The sequence below is a fragment of the Camelina sativa genome, chromosome 18 (genome assembly GCF_030686135.1).
Source record: "Camelina sativa cultivar CO46 ecotype springtype chromosome 18, ASM3068613v1".
Lineage (NCBI taxonomy): Eukaryota > Viridiplantae > Streptophyta > Magnoliopsida > Brassicales > Brassicaceae > Camelina > Camelina sativa.
The window spans coordinates 18398330-18415214 of NC_141897.1; the positions used below are offsets into that span (position 1 = coordinate 18398330).

Consider the following 16885-nt stretch of genomic DNA (forward strand, 5'->3'; position numbering starts at 1 on the left):
CATGGTAACCTGAAAATGCAATGACTCATTTCTAATTTATTAATTTCAACTTCTGAATCTATATGTCTTCTTCTTCTTTGAAATTAATAAAGTAAAGAAGACAACATTTACTCAAAAATGTGGACTCGACGATATCGCGTGGATGCTAGCTGCAACGCCGACCTTTTACGGTTGACTTTTATTTCCCAAAAAAATAAATTGAAACATACATTATTATTAAAATTTGGTCTACTCATACACGTCTCTCAAAATTTTATATTTATATATTTAATATTATTTTATGTAAAAGTCTCACAAGACTTCTATGATAACAAATTAAATAGTTGTTTTTTCTCTCTGACACGGTTTCTAATGGCAAACCGCTGGTTCTCTAATAGTCGTGTTTTCACTCTGAATCCAAAGCTTCCCATCGTTGGTGATTGATCACTCCCCGCCGCTTTTTCCCCTAATCCCCTGGACCCCCTTCCTTCCTGCACCCTCTCTAACTTTCCTCCCCACTCCCCTGTTGTGGCAAAGGTAACGAGACCACAACCATTGCAAACTGCCAAAACTTTAAGGCCTGTAGTGGTAGAATCTCACTCGGTTACTGCTGTTGATGCAAGCGTACTCCCTACCCCTTCTTCTATCGATGTGGAGATGCAATCGGTTGAAGAGCCAAACCTTGTAGTTTCAGATCCAAGTACTATAAACCTTAGATCTGATACCACTGTAGCAAGCCAAACTACAGAAATGGAAAAATTTACTGTTCTTAACCCTAAATCTACTTCACATTTGCTTACAAACAGAGCATCTGCATCCCCTAATCCTTCTCCCCCCCTCTTCACTCTCAGTTACTAACCAGTCAACCCCCAAAACCTAACCTAAAACCAACTACTACCAGTCCGCCTGTAGTCCCACTATCCCAACCTTCCACTCACCGCACTCATACTATCCCTGAAATCCAGAAACCTACAAGTTCTCAAGTTAATCACCAGCCCACCCCTAAGACCCTTGTCGAAAAAATACGAAAGTCTACTGACAGATCTCTCCATCGGATAACTACTGTCACGTACACTCCAACTGGTAGACCCACCACTCATATCCCAGACGATGTGTTCCAAAGGGGTGCAGAAATACACAAAGATTTCATTCTCTGTTTCTTTAATGGTCGACCACCTCTCTTCCATCAAATACAAAGCGTTCTTAATCACATGTGGGGCAAAAATCGTCGTTTAGAGATTCATGTGAATCATCACTCGAATTTTTTACTGGTCCGGATACCAAATGACTATATCAGGCAAAGGTCTTGGAAAAGTGCATATGGTACATTGGTGACTCGATGTTCCACACTGCCTCATGGGCCCCTCATTACTCCTCTGCAACCCCTCCTTTGGACTCCATCCCAATTTGGATCCATATGCTTGATATTCCCCTTGACCTGCGAACCAATGAGAGCATTAGCTTAATAGCAGAACTAGTGGGAGAACAGAAAGAAACTGATGATTTCACCTTAAATCTGGTGAGTCTAAAAGTTTCTCATGCAAAAGTTCTTGTTGATCTTACCAAAAAGCTACTGGATGTGGTGGAGTACACTAGGGACAATGGTAAAGTGGTAAAGGTCATTATTGACTATCCATGGCTCCCCCTACTTGCTCTCATTGTAAGGAGCTCATACACATAGCCAAGAATTGCCTTCAGTTGGCCCCTACACCGCAACCAACTGTGCAAAGTGAAAACCGTGAAACTACTAAACCAAAAAGCAAAGGCAAAAACCCAAAAAAACTCGTACCTCCCCAGGTCGATCCTCAGTCGGTCATTGTGCATTCCACCCCCTTGATTGCTAATCCCCCTAAACAAACCCCGCATCCGCCTGCCACAACAACTATCATATCCCCAAACCCTTTCATTGCCCTGTCCCAAGATGACAACGATACTTCCCCTTTGTGCCCTCCGCCTAATCTAACCTCCACTCCTAAGCCTAACCACCAAAATCCCCCTACCCAGTCCACTAAACAGCACCTTACCACAGTTAAAACACCACCTAACCCGCAAAAAACAAAACCTTTTAACCCTCGTACCATTCTTGCTGTGAATACACCTGAAACTAACCAAGATCTCCCAATGATCATTGGAATCCCGACGTCTCTAACTCGTATGGATACTTCCTTCACCCCGGTTAAACTACTAAATACCAATCTTAAACGATCCCGCTCCCACCCCTCCCTCTATAGTCCCCCGCTTCAACCTTAAGACTTGAGCCCCCTAACCCTCCACCACATACACCTCTTTTGGATACTGCGAATGAGTTACTGATGGATATCTCTCTCCCCCTCCACAGGGAGATCCACTATCTTATTCTTAATGGATGCAAAACAATTTTCTTGGAATATCCGAGGTTTAAATGACCCGGATAAGCATCAACCCTTTTGTAATTGGATTAGGACGTATCAACCGCTTTTTGGAGCTATTTTGGAAACACATATTAAAGAACTTAGTCTACCTGGAATCATGGAGAAGATCTGTAAAGGATGGAACTATACCTCAAATCACTTATCTGATGAGGATGGCCGCATCATTATTATCTGGAAAGATCCGGCTTCCATGCGAGTAATTCACCAGTCATGTCAAACTCTCACCTGTGAAGTCAATATTGCAAACAAAATTCAGTTCATATTCACTGTTGTTTATGCATCCAACCAAAGGGATGAGAGAACGGACCTATGGGTAGAGCTGATGCAAATGCAGCAACATTTATCTCTTGACACTTGTCCTTGGTTAGTAGGAGGGGACTTCAATCAGATTGTTTACCCTTAGGAGCACTCCTACCCAGCAGTGAACAACCTGTCATGCTCTATGACCGAGTTCAAGGACTGCCTCTTGCAAATGGACTTATTTGACTTGAGATTTCAAGGGCCTTTGTTTACATGGACCAACAACCAACCCGCCAATCCTATTGTAAAGAAGCTTGATCAGGTGCTTGTCAATAACCACTGGATCTCCTTGCTGCCAGACAGTGTCTCTACTTTCCTACCCCCCTTTCTCTCAGACCACTCGCCTAGCTTAGTAAACCTTGCTTTCCAATACCCTAAAACCGGAACCAGACCCTTCAATTTTTTCAATTACCTCACCAAACATCCTAACTTCCCCCAGTTGGTGGATGAGGCATGGATTCAGGCCGGAAGCTTTGCGGAAAACCTTACTGATTTCTGTTGGAAGCAAAAGAGCATCAAGGGAGACTTACGCATATTAATCGAGAGAAATTTTCAAAAATACAAGAGAGAGTTAGTGAGGCTAACCGTTTGCTACAAGATGTGCAGGTACATGCACTGAATGATCCAACATCACACCATTTCCTACTCGAACGTGACCTACATGTCAAGTGGAACTTCCTGCGGGACATTGAGGAGAGTTATTTCAAGAAAAAATCTCGTGTTAACTGGCTCAAGGAAGGTGATCTGAATACCTCGTATTTCCATAAGATTTGCCAGGCTTGTGCCAGTTATAATACTATACGATCCTTCCTTCTTGACTCGGGAGACCTACTGTTAGATCCTGTGGAAATGAGTGAGTTGGCTGTAGCCCACTTCAAGTCCATCCTTGCCCCAAATCAGCTATCGAACCCCACTGTCTGGTCATCACAAGAGTGGTTCCATTTACTCAACTCGTTCAGATACACTTCAGAGCAGACAAATGTAATGCTACTGATGCCTTCCCCCAACGCAGATTACACATGTGATGATGAAGATTAATCCTAACAAAGCACCAGGGCCAGATAGACTTACTTCCGGTTTCTACAAGGCAGCCTGGGGAACGTTGGGTGCGGAAGTTACTACTGCCATTGTGAACTTCTTTCGCTCTTCTTTCCTCCCAGCCTCCACAAATGCCACCATCTTAACTCTAGTGCCAAAGCGACCTGGAGCCCCAAAAATAGTTGACTATCGACCAATCTCTTGCCTCAACACCCTATACAAAGTGATATCAAAGCTCCTGGTGGGCAAACTGAAGCCTATCCTTCCCTCCCTTATCCTGCCAAACCAAACTGCATTCGTCAAGGATTGTCTACTACTAGAGAACACAATTCTGACAGCTGAAATTGTGAATGGATACCATAAAGCAGTTGGACCAAAGCGCATAATGATTAAAGTTAACATTGCAAAGGCATTTGACACCATCTCGTGGGACTTTCTTTTCAACGGTCTGAAAGGGATTGATATTCCTATACAGTACTTGCGGTGGCTACAAGAATGTATCTGCACTACTAACTTCACTGTTGGCTACAATGGTATGGTCCACGGGTATTTCAAGGGCAAGCGAGGTCTGAGGCAGGGTGACCCCCTCTCGCCTTACCTGTTTGTCATAGCAATGAATAACTTATCATTAATGTTAAATAGAGCAGCAGAGGAAGGGAAATTTGGATATCACCATAAATGTGAGCGGGTGAAACTTACTCATTTGTGTTTTGCTGATGATTTACTCATCTTTATTGATGGCTCCCTCTCGTCAGTCCAAAGTGTGCTTCAAGTGCTGCAGGAGTTTGAAGATTGGTCTGGGCTTGCAATCAGTCGCCAAAAATCCTCCTTATTCACAGGGGGGACTTACTGAAGAAGAGATAAGCCATATAACCACTACCACTGGTCTCACCCATGGCTGCCTCCCAGTTCGATATTTAGGCGTCCCTCTCTGCACAAAAAAGTTATCAATGCAGGACTGTGAGCCGTTGTTGCAACAGGTAAAAGCAAAAATAAACAACTGGTGTGCGAGGCACTTATCTTTCGCTGGATGGTTGCTACTCATCAATACTGTTATAGTTGGGATTTCCAACTTTTGGTGCTCCACTTTTGCCCTCCCAAAAAAATGCGTCTCTAAGATTCACTCTCTGTGTAGCGCTTACCTTTGGAAAGGGAATGTGGAAGGACCTCATACTGCTAGAGTCTCTTGGAAAATAGTAACAAAACCTAAAAGCCATGGAGGATTGGATATGCGTGACCTTAATTATTGGAACCGTGCGTGCCTCATCAAACTTATTTGGTTACTCTTCTTCCAATCTGGCTCAGTGTGGGTGGCTTGGTTTCGGCATTACTTCCTACGAGGATCACTGCAAAATTACTGGATAATGAGACCAAGGCAGAACTATACCTGGTTAGCAAACAAACTACTGAAGCTGAGAGATGAGGTGTACAGTTGGATAAAAATGCGAGTTGGGAATGGTGTTACATGTACCTTTTGGATGGATAACTGGTCCCCGTTTGGTAAAATCAGGGAGTTCCTATATACTGCAGCTGACTCAAGACTAGGAATCACGTAAACTGCAACTCTGAATCAACTGTACAGACATGGTCGATGGTCCTTGCCTTATGCCAGAACTGACAAACATGTATTGCTACTCGCTTACATCACCACCTTGAATCTAACAGATTGTGAGGACTACTATGAATGGGAGTTAGAAGGAAAAGTTTACACCAAGTACTCAAAGGGTCAGATCTACCGCCTGCTCTCCTCCTCGTCCCCTCAGGTTCCCTGGCGTAAAGTGGTTTGGAATTCAGGAGGGATCCCAAAACATAGCTTCCACACTTGGCTCCTGGTATTAAATCGTTGCCCAACGCGAGATTGAATCCTGAAGTGGGGACTCCAAACGAATCCTTCCTGCCTGCTATGCAACTTGCATCCGGAGAGTCGAGATCACATATACTACAATTGCAGCTTCACATGGTCCGTTTGGTATGCGATTGCTGCAAAATGTGGGATCCAACCTGTACCTTCTTGGGAGATTACACTTACTCGCATGCAATCTCTCCGGGGCTCCAAGGCCCAGATTCGTCTCACTTTTCTAGCGTGGCAAAGCACCCTCTACTTTATCTGGGAAGAACAAAATCACCGTCTCCACCGTCAAAAGTACCGATCTGCAGCAAGTCTGCTTCGACTGATTGATACCACTGTGCGGAGCAAGCTCTCCAGTTTGCGGGAATTGGATCCATCCCTCTCGTTAATGATGCTCAACTACTGGTTCTCCTCCTCATGAATGCGACCTTCACTATTCCATCGATCAACTACTCCTTCGATTAATGCTAAGTTCTACTATATGTGTTTCAATGGGCTCTGTCCTTTTTTTATCTGGGCTTGACCCATAATAAACTTTAAAGCTGAGCTGCTTTTGTAATATTTTATTTTCTTTTTGCAATTTTAATAGAAAGTCTTTTTTAAATAAAATAAAAAACGTAATTATCGCATACTTGCATGTATCTGGCTTACACCCACATGGGTAGCCATTTCAGCATTTACTATAACGATGGATGACGAACAAAATTGGACTTTATGATTCAATCAGATTATGACTTTTCCTTTGATGCATCATGAGGATGGTTCGGCTTGAGTTATATCGTGGAGGACTAAATGGGTTATATTGTAGAGGTAGATTTATATCCTTTTCAGTTCAATCGAGTGTTTTTGAATTAGGCAAAATTTTATTTTCATTTTTGGTGAACTGATTCGATTTCGGTGTCTCTATTGAGATCGGTTCGAATGCATGTATCATTGGATTTTATATTTCCACTGACAGTGACTTGGCTACTACTAAGTCTACTAGAATCATCCGTTAAATAAAAGTTTAGTTATATATAGATAAGTACATCATGATCTCCTCTAATATGTAACCTTACGAAATGTTCTAAAAATGATAATGTTATATAGTTTAGAGTCCAAACGTGGATTGTATGTTACCTTCAACATCAACATGTAGGTAAGGTACGTAGTCTCCGATTGGACTGACTACTTCGTCCCATCCAATACCAATATTTAATTTTTGGAGAATCTTAATTATAATTAACCTTTTTTAATTGTCATTTGTCGCGTTTTGTTAGACAATAATATTTGAATATTACATTTTTACATATAGCAAATTGTATATGTCACGTATGTTTTCTATATACATGTAATATTGACCCTTATGAAGTTGCAAAAGTAACAGCACATGCAAAATTGCAAAGCACACACACGGAAAATGACATCAAACAATAAAGGGACATAATTCACCAAAATAAAAGATAACATTGTTCAAAATTATAGTTACTGGTCTCTAGTCCGATAACTCTAAAATCTAGTCCAATATTTATCTCAAAGGAAAAAATTATTTGTAAGATTTAACTAATATTAGTAATAATGTACAAAAATGTGTAATAGTACTTACTACCTATTTCGATATGTTCATTTATTTCTTTGGTCAAAAACTTACATATACTATAAGACTTTTAAGTCCATAACAAGGCCGGACAGATACGATAAGAACGGCCCATGGCCTCAACGTATGTTAGGGAACAGAGACAGACTAGTAATTTCCTTTGTTATAAATTACAAAACTAACCAATATGAGAGGTGACAATATGTGATTTTATTTATATCATAACAGAAATCAGGCTGGGGATCCTCTTAATACAGTTAGCATATTGTAAGTTAAATTTATATACTCTTATAATGCTTGTAATTTGGAAGACAAAAACAGACAGTACATACTACAAATTAACACACATATTACCTCAAGATAATGAATATGTGTATACGTATATGAGTTTATTAAAAGTAGAATGCGCTTCTCAAATTTTGAAAATATGATTAGATTTTAAAATATGGATTCCACTACAAATAAGAAAACAAGTAGGTAACAAAGCTAATTAGGCCTCATCAGGATAAATATAAGTTAATTCCAACAAATTACTAAGTTACTAGAGGTCTAATAAGGATTAATTAGGAAGAGAGAAATAAGAAAGGTGGAATACAAACAGAGGCTTTTGGGGTTTTGGATAACACGGTGAGGATTATGGTGACCACATGGTCGGCTCAACTTCAGCAGGAATCCGAGTGAAGGAAACTTCGGGTATGGACATGTAACCAGATCCTGGACCCGTTACGGTGAACAATATGGTTGGTAACTCTGCAAGCACCAAATAATCCAGTTAAGAAAAGAGTCGAAGTCACCCACTTCGCTAGAAAGGCATATCAATAGCAGAGAGAAGAGTAAAGATTCACCTGGGTCATCACCAAACAATGGAGGAGGAGGATCCACTTGAACAGCAGCAATCTCTGCATTATGATAACCACACACACTAGTTTACATCCAAACACAATCGCTTCAATTATAATATAAAGGCATTTTTGAGAATGTTCCAAACACATGAAGCACACAAATAAGCCAACAAAACCATACGCTATTCCTAGAGTCCATTTATCAACCAAAAGGCAAAATATCCAGAATCCCCCCCACTTGTTAACCATCAAATTAAACTATAAACCTAAGCCTCAGCCAAATAAGAAGAGCAAAGCAACACTAAAAGTCCCGAGAAACTGCAACTGGTATATAAATGGGTTGAGAGCAAATAGAGAGATTAGTTTGAAGAAGATACCTTCATCAGTTGGTTTGAGCCTGAAGATATAAAGCTCACAAAAGGTTGGTCCGCAGAGGCGAACATTAGTTTGATAAAGTCTAGGCTCAGGATTGGATGATGCCAAATCCTTAGCCCCAAACGTAACCCAATAAAGGATACCTGCACACCACCTGTAACTTGCCGAAACGTGATCCACGAACTCAATCCGACTCCCCTGAAAACATAAACATTTTGTGAGCAAGCTAAGTAAGAAAAAAAAGGGAACAGAAACTGAGAAGCATTGCAGGATTATATCAGAGACACTACTGACCGTATCAGCATTGTGTTGGGTAATAGCACGGCAAGCGACGCCACGGATAACTTCATCATTGGTACTGTAAGCAGCAATACGAAATGGGTCCATGATAGGCCTAGTCTCGAACTCATAGTCCAAGTTCTCCCAATCAATCACGAAACCCTAAACCCACCCACACCACAACAAACAGAGCATAAATCGTAATGATTTAAAAAAAAAAATCTTCTTTTTAAAAAAAAATCAATTAGCCCAGATCCAGGTTTCAAAACGAGATCAAGATATATAATATTACCTCGCTCTTATTGAACTGGTAGTAGTACAAGATGTACTGTCGTATGTATTCATCGTTGTAGGGATCGTACAGCAGGAGCTCTCGGCGTCTGTGGACGGATTTCGATTTTCCGTCCAACCTCGGTTTCTTCGGAATGTGTGAATACACCGTCAACACAGAATCGGCCATGATCAGAACCCTAAATTCAGTTTCTCGGCGACGAACAAGACAAGTTGGATTTTTTGTTTTTCCCTTTTTTATTTTGGGGGGAAAATAATGCTGAATATAATTAACAATTTTATAAAATAGTATAAAAGAAACGGGTGCAATCGCCTGTGGAAGGAACACACCAGTGACCAGACATCCAAAGTCATTTAAGACAAAAAAAATATTAAAAGAAAACATACTGTGGAACCTTTTTTTGTTTTTTTCAACTATTCTGGAACCTTCTTTATAAGTTAACATATTATTTCTTTTGTCAAACAAAAAAAAAAAAACTCTCTCTCCACAAGAGAAGTTCGCCCTAGCCGCCGTTCAAGCTTTCACCCGATCTGACCTCTCCGGCCACCGGCGCTTCTCGTCGGAGTCGTGAGAGGGTCATCCTTTGTCTTTTCCTTCATGTCTAGTTAATCACGAGCCTTTTCCAGCCTTTCTCCGGCAGATAGTTTCGAAGGTTTTGGATCGGGTCTCAAGTCTGTATCTTCTCCGATTTCGGCGAGATCTTCTCCGAGCATCGTCTCCTATTGGTTCGTGATGGTGAACCGCGATTTGCCATGTCTCGTCGATGGCTGTATTGAGCGTAATTTCAGATCTGGTTTCATTGGACTTGGTCGCTTGATGGTGATAGACGGGTCGTTTGGTTTCTACTGCGGCTGAGATGTTTTACGGTTCCATCACTTGAACAGCAGCAATCTACGTATCATATTCATATATAACCACACACACACTAGTTTACATTCAAACACAATCACTTGCGCATTTGCACATGAGGCACAACAATATGCCAACTAAACCGTACGCCAAAGAAGTATTCCTAGCTAGAGTCCATCATCAAGCAACTATCCAATACTCCCAAGTTGTTAACCATCAAACTATGGACATACGCCTCAGCCAAAAGCAGTATGCCAACAAAACCATACGCCAAAAAAGTATTCCTATTTCCTAGAGTCCATCATCAAGTAAAGTCAAATATCCAATACCCACATTTGCACTGAAGTTTCAATTCAAAATGCTAATTAGACTTGATTTAGGCTATAGAGTATATAAACTTAACTAATAACACATTTTTTATAGCTTAGAAGCCTTTAATCGTACTGTGTGCTTATTTTCTTTTGAACAGGTCCATTGGCACATCTAAGAACCATTTGTTTGATGAACTTTCAGACCGAAAACATGACGTTGCCTAACCTCCACCTCAAGATGTTTTATTGTCGAGTTTGAAATATGATGTGTCTAAGATTTAGTAATAGTAGAAAGTAACTAGTACCCATAGAATCCATGTACAGCAAGCTAACCGATTTCAGAATTATATACATAGAGAGGACTCACTGAAGTTTTGAAATATGAAAACAAGAAGCAATGTCTGTTAATGTAACAGCAATTCTCAGAGTACCTAATAACCAACAAACTCATTCAAACTTAAAACCAAGTTTCTACAAGGACAATTAGAAAACAAGAGTTCATGATCATATCAATCAATCATATGAATACAATTCAATCTTTTTTATCATCACCCCAAGGAGAGCAAATCTTTTCCAGCCCCTTTCCAATAGAGCAACCGAGTCCAGCTCTCTCTTTCTCCGGTGAGACAGACCGAGGAGACTTAGGTAAATCAGAACCCTCTGTCTCATTCTTCTTCTTGGGCTGGATGCTGTCAATGACGGCCTGGATCTCTTCCTTGGCTCTCTCGAAAACATTAGGAGCCTTCACTTCATCCACCGGAGTGTTCTCATTGATATCATCACTCCTTCCATGAGTTTCTTTGTGATGATGATGATGATGATGATGATGATGGTGATGGCGATGAGGTTTCTCCTTCTGGAATAAAGATTTGAGTTCATCCTTGGCCTTTTTCATCATGTTCGGTTTCTTCTTTCCATCTTCTGTATCGACGTTCAAGTAATAAATTAGACAAAACTTTGTTGTTATCCAATTGAAACCAAGAAAAACCCCCTGTAAATCTCGAGACTAAACAAACAAAGAGAGTTTGCTATCCGATACATGATGAGAGAGAAAAAAAAAAATACTAAACCTGGTTTCTCTGATTTGATCTCCATTTTGTCAGATCCATCCCTGAATTCAGAATGTACAAAAGCATTAGCAAACTCCTGTACACGCACGCTAGTAAGTTTCCTTCTTCACGGCGTTATAACACAGAGAAGCTTTTATATAATAAAGACATGGTCACAGAAGTGTATCAAAAGGAAGAAAGAGAAAAGAAAGAAACAAACTTAAAACTCTTGCGTTGATGAAAAACAGCATCAAACTCCTCTTTTGCTCGTTCGAACATGTTTGGCGCTTTCACTTTGTTCTCATCAATCTCAGCATCTCTCTTCTTGTCCGAACGATCTCCATCACCTTAAAACAGACACACCAAAAAACAAAAATCATCATATTAACAATGGACAGACAAACAAATCTACAACAACAGTGTTTGTTGTTCAACGTTATATAAAAAACACATCCAAAAAATTTCCCACAACATAAATATATATCTCAATAAAGTCAAGAAAAAAATCGATATAAAAAAAATCAAAATTCAGGAAATCAAGATTTCCCAAAACCAATAATTTTGATTTAATCGTAAAATGATGACCGATATAAATCACAACTAAACCCCAGAAAACAAAAAAAAATAATCTGGGACGATTCAGATAAAGAGCAAGAACTAAAGAACAAGATTGATCGTCATTTGGAATCACTGTAGAAAAAAAAAAAAAAAAAACCTCGGGGGGGGGGGGGAAGAATTTTATTTACCAGAAACTGTGTTGACATTAGTCATCTTCTTTCTTTGCTTGGATGAGTCGAGAAATCTCGATAAAATCTAGGGATTTGTAAGGTTTAATCTCAGGATTTTAATTTTTTTTTTCACACACAAGGCAACAAACATATAGGAGGAATTGGTCTTAATTTGAGAAAACAATCTGTAAAATAATAAGCCAGAATTACCATCATAATATTGGGTCCCACACTTTTTTACGTGTTTAGGCTAATTAAAGTCACTACTAATCTTTTATGTGCTCCTTTCTTTGTTTAGGAGTTAGGACCGTCACGTCTCTGTTTTCTCATGGGCCTTTTTTAAGCAAGTTTTATGGCCCAAATGTACGTTTTGATCCATGTCTTATTTGTTAAACTTAAAAGATAGTCAATTTACATAAAGTTGATTAAACTGTTAATATTTTGAGTGACATTTCCTAATTACTGTATTGTATATATTTGAAAGTAGCTATTGTGGTCGAAAATTCTAATTTGTAGGTTATATTATACATTTTTTTTTAAAAAAAAATTGCATTTGTAACTTGTTTCGTGAATTAAAAAAATGGTGGTCTAGCGAGGTATAGTATAAGAGATTATCAATTTTAATCACAACTTTTTTTAATAATTTAGAGATAATCAATTTAATCACACTTTTCTTAATCAATTTGAATTTTACATTATCATAATCGTTTTCCTACGTATTATTGACCCAAACTCGAATGTTATTGATTTGATTTGACTTATAAAACCATTTAACCAGTAACCAAGCCGTGATTTCTTTTACAAGATTTCGTTTACTAGTTCTAATGTTAACTAGATTACGCCCGCGTATTAACGCGGATATAAGAAAAATATGTGAAATTTTAAGTTGTATTCAAAATGTTAATTTTATTTTATTTGATTTTATTTTTAAACCCACACTCCATCTTGTAATACAATTTCTTTCCATATTACATGATAATAAAATTAGATTTTCATTCTACGCACTCAGTCCCAATGAGTAACATTTATAATTTTCATATTAAAAAAATGTGTTTTATATCAAATTTATATCTTACTTAATATGTTTTTAAGCTAAAAATTAATAAAACATAATTCTCAAAGAAATAACTGAAAACGAATTTTATCTCATATTTGAAAAAGTAACAATATCTTAAATATATTTGTTTCATATTTTGTAATCTTATACGTAATAATTTTACTTATTGTCCAACTAATTTTAAATAAAATTATACTAATATTGTCGTAAGTTAATCAAAAATTCAAAGACGTTATTATGAGAGAAATTATTTGTTTATGTAAAGGTGAGTATCTAAAATCCTTTTTCTTTTAGGATTAATAACTGACAGTATAATTTATTTAATTATGGTATTATAATAATTAATTGTATAATTTTCTTAATTCTTTTTCTTATAGAATTAGTAATTTAAAATTAGAATTAGTATTATATATATATATATGAACTATCTTTTATATTTCTTAATTTTTTTAAAAATTTTAATTTCTTATAATTTACAAATATGTAAAATAATGTTTTTGTATAACGCATGATAAAATATTTAATTGTTAAAATTGACACGTATCACGATCACATGAGTTACTAACTTTGAAAACTAAGGTTTATATCATAACATAATATTGAATATGTTATCAAATCATTCACATATTGAAAACCTTAAGGAAATTACATTAATTTACTATTTTGATTATCTTATTTTCTTATATTATGTTAATAACTAATTTTAACACTTTTTTTTCAGCATCACTAATTTCAACACATTAAACCTTTTTATACTTTAATCACTTTTCTGTATAATTTTTTTTATAATATATGATTATAATAAATAATAATTCCAATTAAATTGCAAATATTTTCCTTATTAATTTCACATATTTTCCTTATTAATTGTACATATTTTCCTATTGAAATTAGTAATTTAATATATAACTTTCCTATTAGAAGTAGTGATGTAATAGATTACTTTTGGTTTCTATACTTTTTAAAATATTAATTCTAATCGTTTTATTTTTAGGATTTTTTAGTATTCCTAATAATTATTAAATAAAATTTCTTTTCACACATGTCAAAATATAAACGATATACTTAGACACATGTCGCGACCATATGAATTACTAACTTTCAAAACTAAGGTTTATATAATAAGAATAAATATGGATATTTAAAATATTTTAGTTGTGTTTGGTTATTAGGATAGTAGAGAAAGTTAACTAAACTTGTTTGTATATGAATATAAGCATTAAATAGCATTAAATAGCATTCAATGTAAAAAATTTCCAAAAAACATTTTTGAGCAAAAACTGCTGCAAAAATACTAATATAGATGTGTACAATTTAATTGTTTTCTTTACTTGCTTGTAAACAACAGTGGGGAAATACTTTGGTGTTAACATCATAAATATAATAAAAATAAAAATAAAGCTTTCTTTATTATTTTAATCTTAATATATCTTATACTGTATTATAAATTAGCATTATATTAATAATAACAATAGAGACTTGATATCGCAAAGCATAAACATATATTCAAACTCGTGTACATCCTGAATTCGTTCACTTTGTTTCCTTCTCAACCGTCTGTCCACACAAAGAAACACCAAATAAGATTCTCATGACAATAAACTTGGTTTACCTATATCAATATGATTGGTTCAAAAAATATCAAGCAATTGCAGATGATAAAACTAGTAAATATGTTCCTCCACATGAAGATCAGTAAATACTAAATACCAATACATAATTGAAACATTAGGTATGTTATTGCGGGCTGAACCAGACAGTTTCCTCAGATAAGGTATTCAAGAGCAAGTGAAACATTTTCTAAGTCCACATTCCTCCCCCTCTATTTAAATACCCCAACATTACATTAACATGCAAAAGTATTTTTAATATATCGACAACACGTTCAAGCTCATTCATGTCCTACCTTTTCTACCATGTTAACCAACTATGCTCAGAGATAAAGACAGGGAAAACAAGAATATCGATTTATAACACTAGGAATTTATGTTTGCTATAATATATAGTGGTAGAATATTACATGCAAAAGAAATTTCTTGTTTCTCATATCTTTCCACTTCTCCACTAGGTTGTCTATCTTCTCGTCTTGGCCTTGAAGAATATCATTGTGTTTTTGCTGAAAATACAGAACAATAGTTCAGTTTTAGGGAGATGAAAACATCCATATGTGCAAGACAATCTTATGTTTTGAGGTTTTTTCAGAAGAAGCAAACCTCATTGACATAATAGTATATTTTAGGACAATATAATTATGCATATTATATTTTTTAATCTATCAACAATTATACAGAAAAAACTTAGATCAAAGAGTAAAAGAAAAGACCATCGACTACACACTTACAAGGATAAATTTTTTCTGATCCAACTCCTGCTCAATTTTGAACATACTAAGACTAAATGATAGGTCCTGAAGAATAGAAATACGGAGAAATAACAAAATCAATTTAAGATTAAATCCACTCACAATCAACTTGATTCATACATATATGAGACTAGTAAAAATTAATTCATGAAGAATCATTTGATTGGGGATTATAATGTTCACTTGATTGAGCATATAGCTACAATTCTTAACAAAATCCACATGATAAAGGTAAGAGCAAATACAGTTGAACAAGTGGGGAACCTCGTTTAAAGCTTTGGTTAAATATGGCGAAGTCTCACTTGAGTCTTCTTTGTGATCATTAGGTTCTTTCTTATTGAATACTGATTTGATTTTTTCTATCGCCTTTCTCATCTTGTTCGGTTCTTTTTTTCCATCTTCTGTAAATGTTAAACCATGTGAAACAAAATTGAGACTTGTACTAGAATCAAGAAACAAATAAACTAAAAAATCAACAATGATCATATTTGAAAATTACACAGTGAAAACTAAAACCTCCAAGAAGAATTTTTACCAGAAACTATGTTAACACCACTCATCTTCTTTGTCTGAACAATGATGAGAGAATGAGAGAAATTGATGAAATCTAGGTATTTATAAGGTTTATATCTCAGAAGTCAAATTTGGAAAAAGAAAGTGTATGATTTAAACAAGGCAAGACAACATATAGGGCATAATTTGAAAACATATGTAAAGACCACATGTAATCTCTTATTAATATAATATTTCTTCTTTTTAATGCATTTTACTTATATAATTTTTTTAATGATTGTATATCTTCATTGGTGAGAGACTAATCAATATAATAATTACTTTTTGAGTTGTTTAATTTTTGTTGTAATTTAATTTTACTTCATTTTAAATTACAACATTTCATATCTGATTACATTTTTAATATATACACTTTTATCAATTAGTCATATTTGTTAATACAATCTACAATATTAATTTATATAGTTGCTTGTATAAATTATAATAGTATAAATCATCTATTATAAGATATGATTGTAATAATTATTATATTTTTAACTAATATTAATTAAGAAATATTAATCTATAATTTAAAGTCATACATAATGGAAATTATAAGATATAAAATTATATTTTATGATTTAATTAGTTTTTAAATTATTTTGGATTAGAAAGGGAGGCATGTGTCTTATACTCTTAGTCTCTTATGTGACACCCACATAAGAGGTTGTTAAGAATTTCTCAAAATAATATTGGATCCCACTTTATATGTTTTATGCTAATTAATTAATGTCACTAATCCAATTCTATCTTATGAGCTCTTTTCTTAGTTTAGACCGCCACGTGACTATTTTCTCATAGATCTTTTCAAGCAAGTATCCACGCCAATTTTTTTTTCCTACAATTTTTTTGGTCGTCTCAACTTTCATTAACGCGGGGAAATAAAGTTCCATAAGTAGTAGTAGTTGCTTTTTTTTTTGATCTTTTTACTGCAGGAGTTTGAGAGTCAATTTTCGTAAAGTTTATCAACTATTAATATTTTGAGTAATATTTTTATATATTTGAAATAAATGTTTAAGAACTATAAAAATCAATT

At 35.8% G+C, this 16885-nt stretch overlaps 4 protein-coding genes, 1 long non-coding RNA gene and 1 pseudogene across 6 annotated transcripts; 3 read left to right on the top strand and 3 right to left on the bottom strand.

The window, feature by feature from the left end:
• The first annotated feature begins 2340 nt into the window (after positions 1-2340).
• Positions 2341-2793, top strand: LOC147923049 (uncharacterized). The gene has a single exon (XM_087497890.1). It carries the CDS (start codon positions 2341-2343, stop codon positions 2791-2793), a length of 453 nt encoding a protein of 150 aa, XP_087354016.1.
• A 1885-nt stretch (positions 2794-4678) lies between these two features.
• Positions 4679-5998, top strand: LOC147923050 (uncharacterized; annotated as a pseudogene).
• A 1572-nt stretch (positions 5999-7570) lies between these two features.
• Positions 7571-9287, bottom strand: LOC104761766 (uncharacterized). Its single transcript, XM_010484882.3, has 5 exons — positions 8942-9287; positions 8665-8811; positions 8373-8568; positions 7999-8052; positions 7571-7903 (listed from the first exon to the last, which is right to left on the bottom strand). The coding sequence occupies exons 1-5, from the start codon at positions 9107-9109 to the stop codon at positions 7788-7790; spliced, it is 681 nt and encodes a 226-aa protein (XP_010483184.1). The 5' UTR covers positions 9110-9287; the 3' UTR covers positions 7571-7787.
• Positions 9288-9331: 44 nt separating this feature from the next.
• On the top strand, positions 9332-10483 carry LOC109130424 (uncharacterized). Its single transcript, XR_002036427.2, has 2 exons — positions 9332-10098; positions 10260-10483. It is a non-coding gene; the product is annotated as an uncharacterized LOC109130424 (long non-coding RNA).
• LOC109130423 (uncharacterized) lies at positions 10421-12140 on the bottom strand. Of its 2 annotated transcripts, none has more exons than XM_087499573.1 (4): positions 11897-12140; positions 11371-11497; positions 11172-11212; positions 10421-11019 (listed from the first exon to the last, which is right to left on the bottom strand). In XM_087499573.1, exons 1-4 carry the CDS (start codon positions 11919-11921, stop codon positions 10634-10636), a joined length of 579 nt encoding a protein of 192 aa, XP_087355699.1. In that variant the 5' UTR covers positions 11922-12140; the 3' UTR covers positions 10421-10633. The 2 variants fall into 2 exon arrangements, with proteins under 2 accessions (XP_087355699.1, XP_087355698.1); XM_087499572.1 differs by having other exon boundaries at positions 10421-11022.
• Positions 12141-14316: 2176 nt separating this feature from the next.
• Positions 14317-16183, bottom strand: LOC147923051 (VAMP-like protein YKT61). Its single transcript, XM_087500166.1, has 5 exons — positions 15833-16183; positions 15562-15698; positions 15277-15342; positions 14956-15051; positions 14317-14492 (listed from the first exon to the last, which is right to left on the bottom strand). The coding sequence occupies exons 1-5, from the start codon at positions 15855-15857 to the stop codon at positions 14469-14471; spliced, it is 348 nt and encodes a 115-aa protein (XP_087356292.1). The 5' UTR covers positions 15858-16183; the 3' UTR covers positions 14317-14468.
• Between the last annotated feature and the right edge of the window lie 702 nt (positions 16184-16885).

Bases quoted from the DNA above. Each gene is read 5' to 3' on its own strand.
- LOC104761766 (XM_010484882.3), bottom strand. From the start codon at position 9,109: ATGGCCGATTCTGTGTTGACGGTGTATTCACACATTCCGAAGAAACCG. The intron at 8,812-8,941 runs GTAATATTATAT...GGGTGGGTTTAG, and splicing joins ACCAGTTCAATAAGAGCGAG to GGTTTCGTGATTGATTGGGA. The intron at 7,904-7,998 runs GTGAATCTTTAC...TGGTGCTTGCAG, and splicing joins ATTGTTTGGTGATGACCCAG to AGTTACCAACCATATTGTTC.
- LOC147923051 (XM_087500166.1), bottom strand. From the start codon at position 15,857: ATGAGTGGTGTTAACATAGTTTCTG. The intron at 15,343-15,561 runs GTTCCCCACTTG...TCTATTCTTCAG, and splicing joins TAACCAAAGCTTTAAACGAG to GACCTATCATTTAGTCTTAG. The intron at 14,493-14,955 runs GTAATATTCTAC...TTGTGTGGACAG, and splicing joins ACAAGAAATTTCTTTTGCAT to ACGGTTGAGAAGGAAACAAA.
- LOC147923049 (XM_087497890.1), top strand. From the start codon at position 2,341: ATGGATGCAAAACAATTTTCTTGGAATATCCGAGGTTTAAATGACCCG.
- LOC109130423 (XM_087499572.1), bottom strand. From the start codon at position 11,921: ATGACTAATGTCAACACAGTTTCTG. The intron at 11,498-11,896 runs GTAAATAAAATT...GTCTGTTTTAAG, and splicing joins TAATGTCAACACAGTTTCTG to GTGATGGAGATCGTTCGGAC. The intron at 11,213-11,370 runs GTTTGTTTCTTT...TTCTGAATTCAG, and splicing joins CATCAACGCAAGAGTTTTAA to GGATGGATCTGACAAAATGG.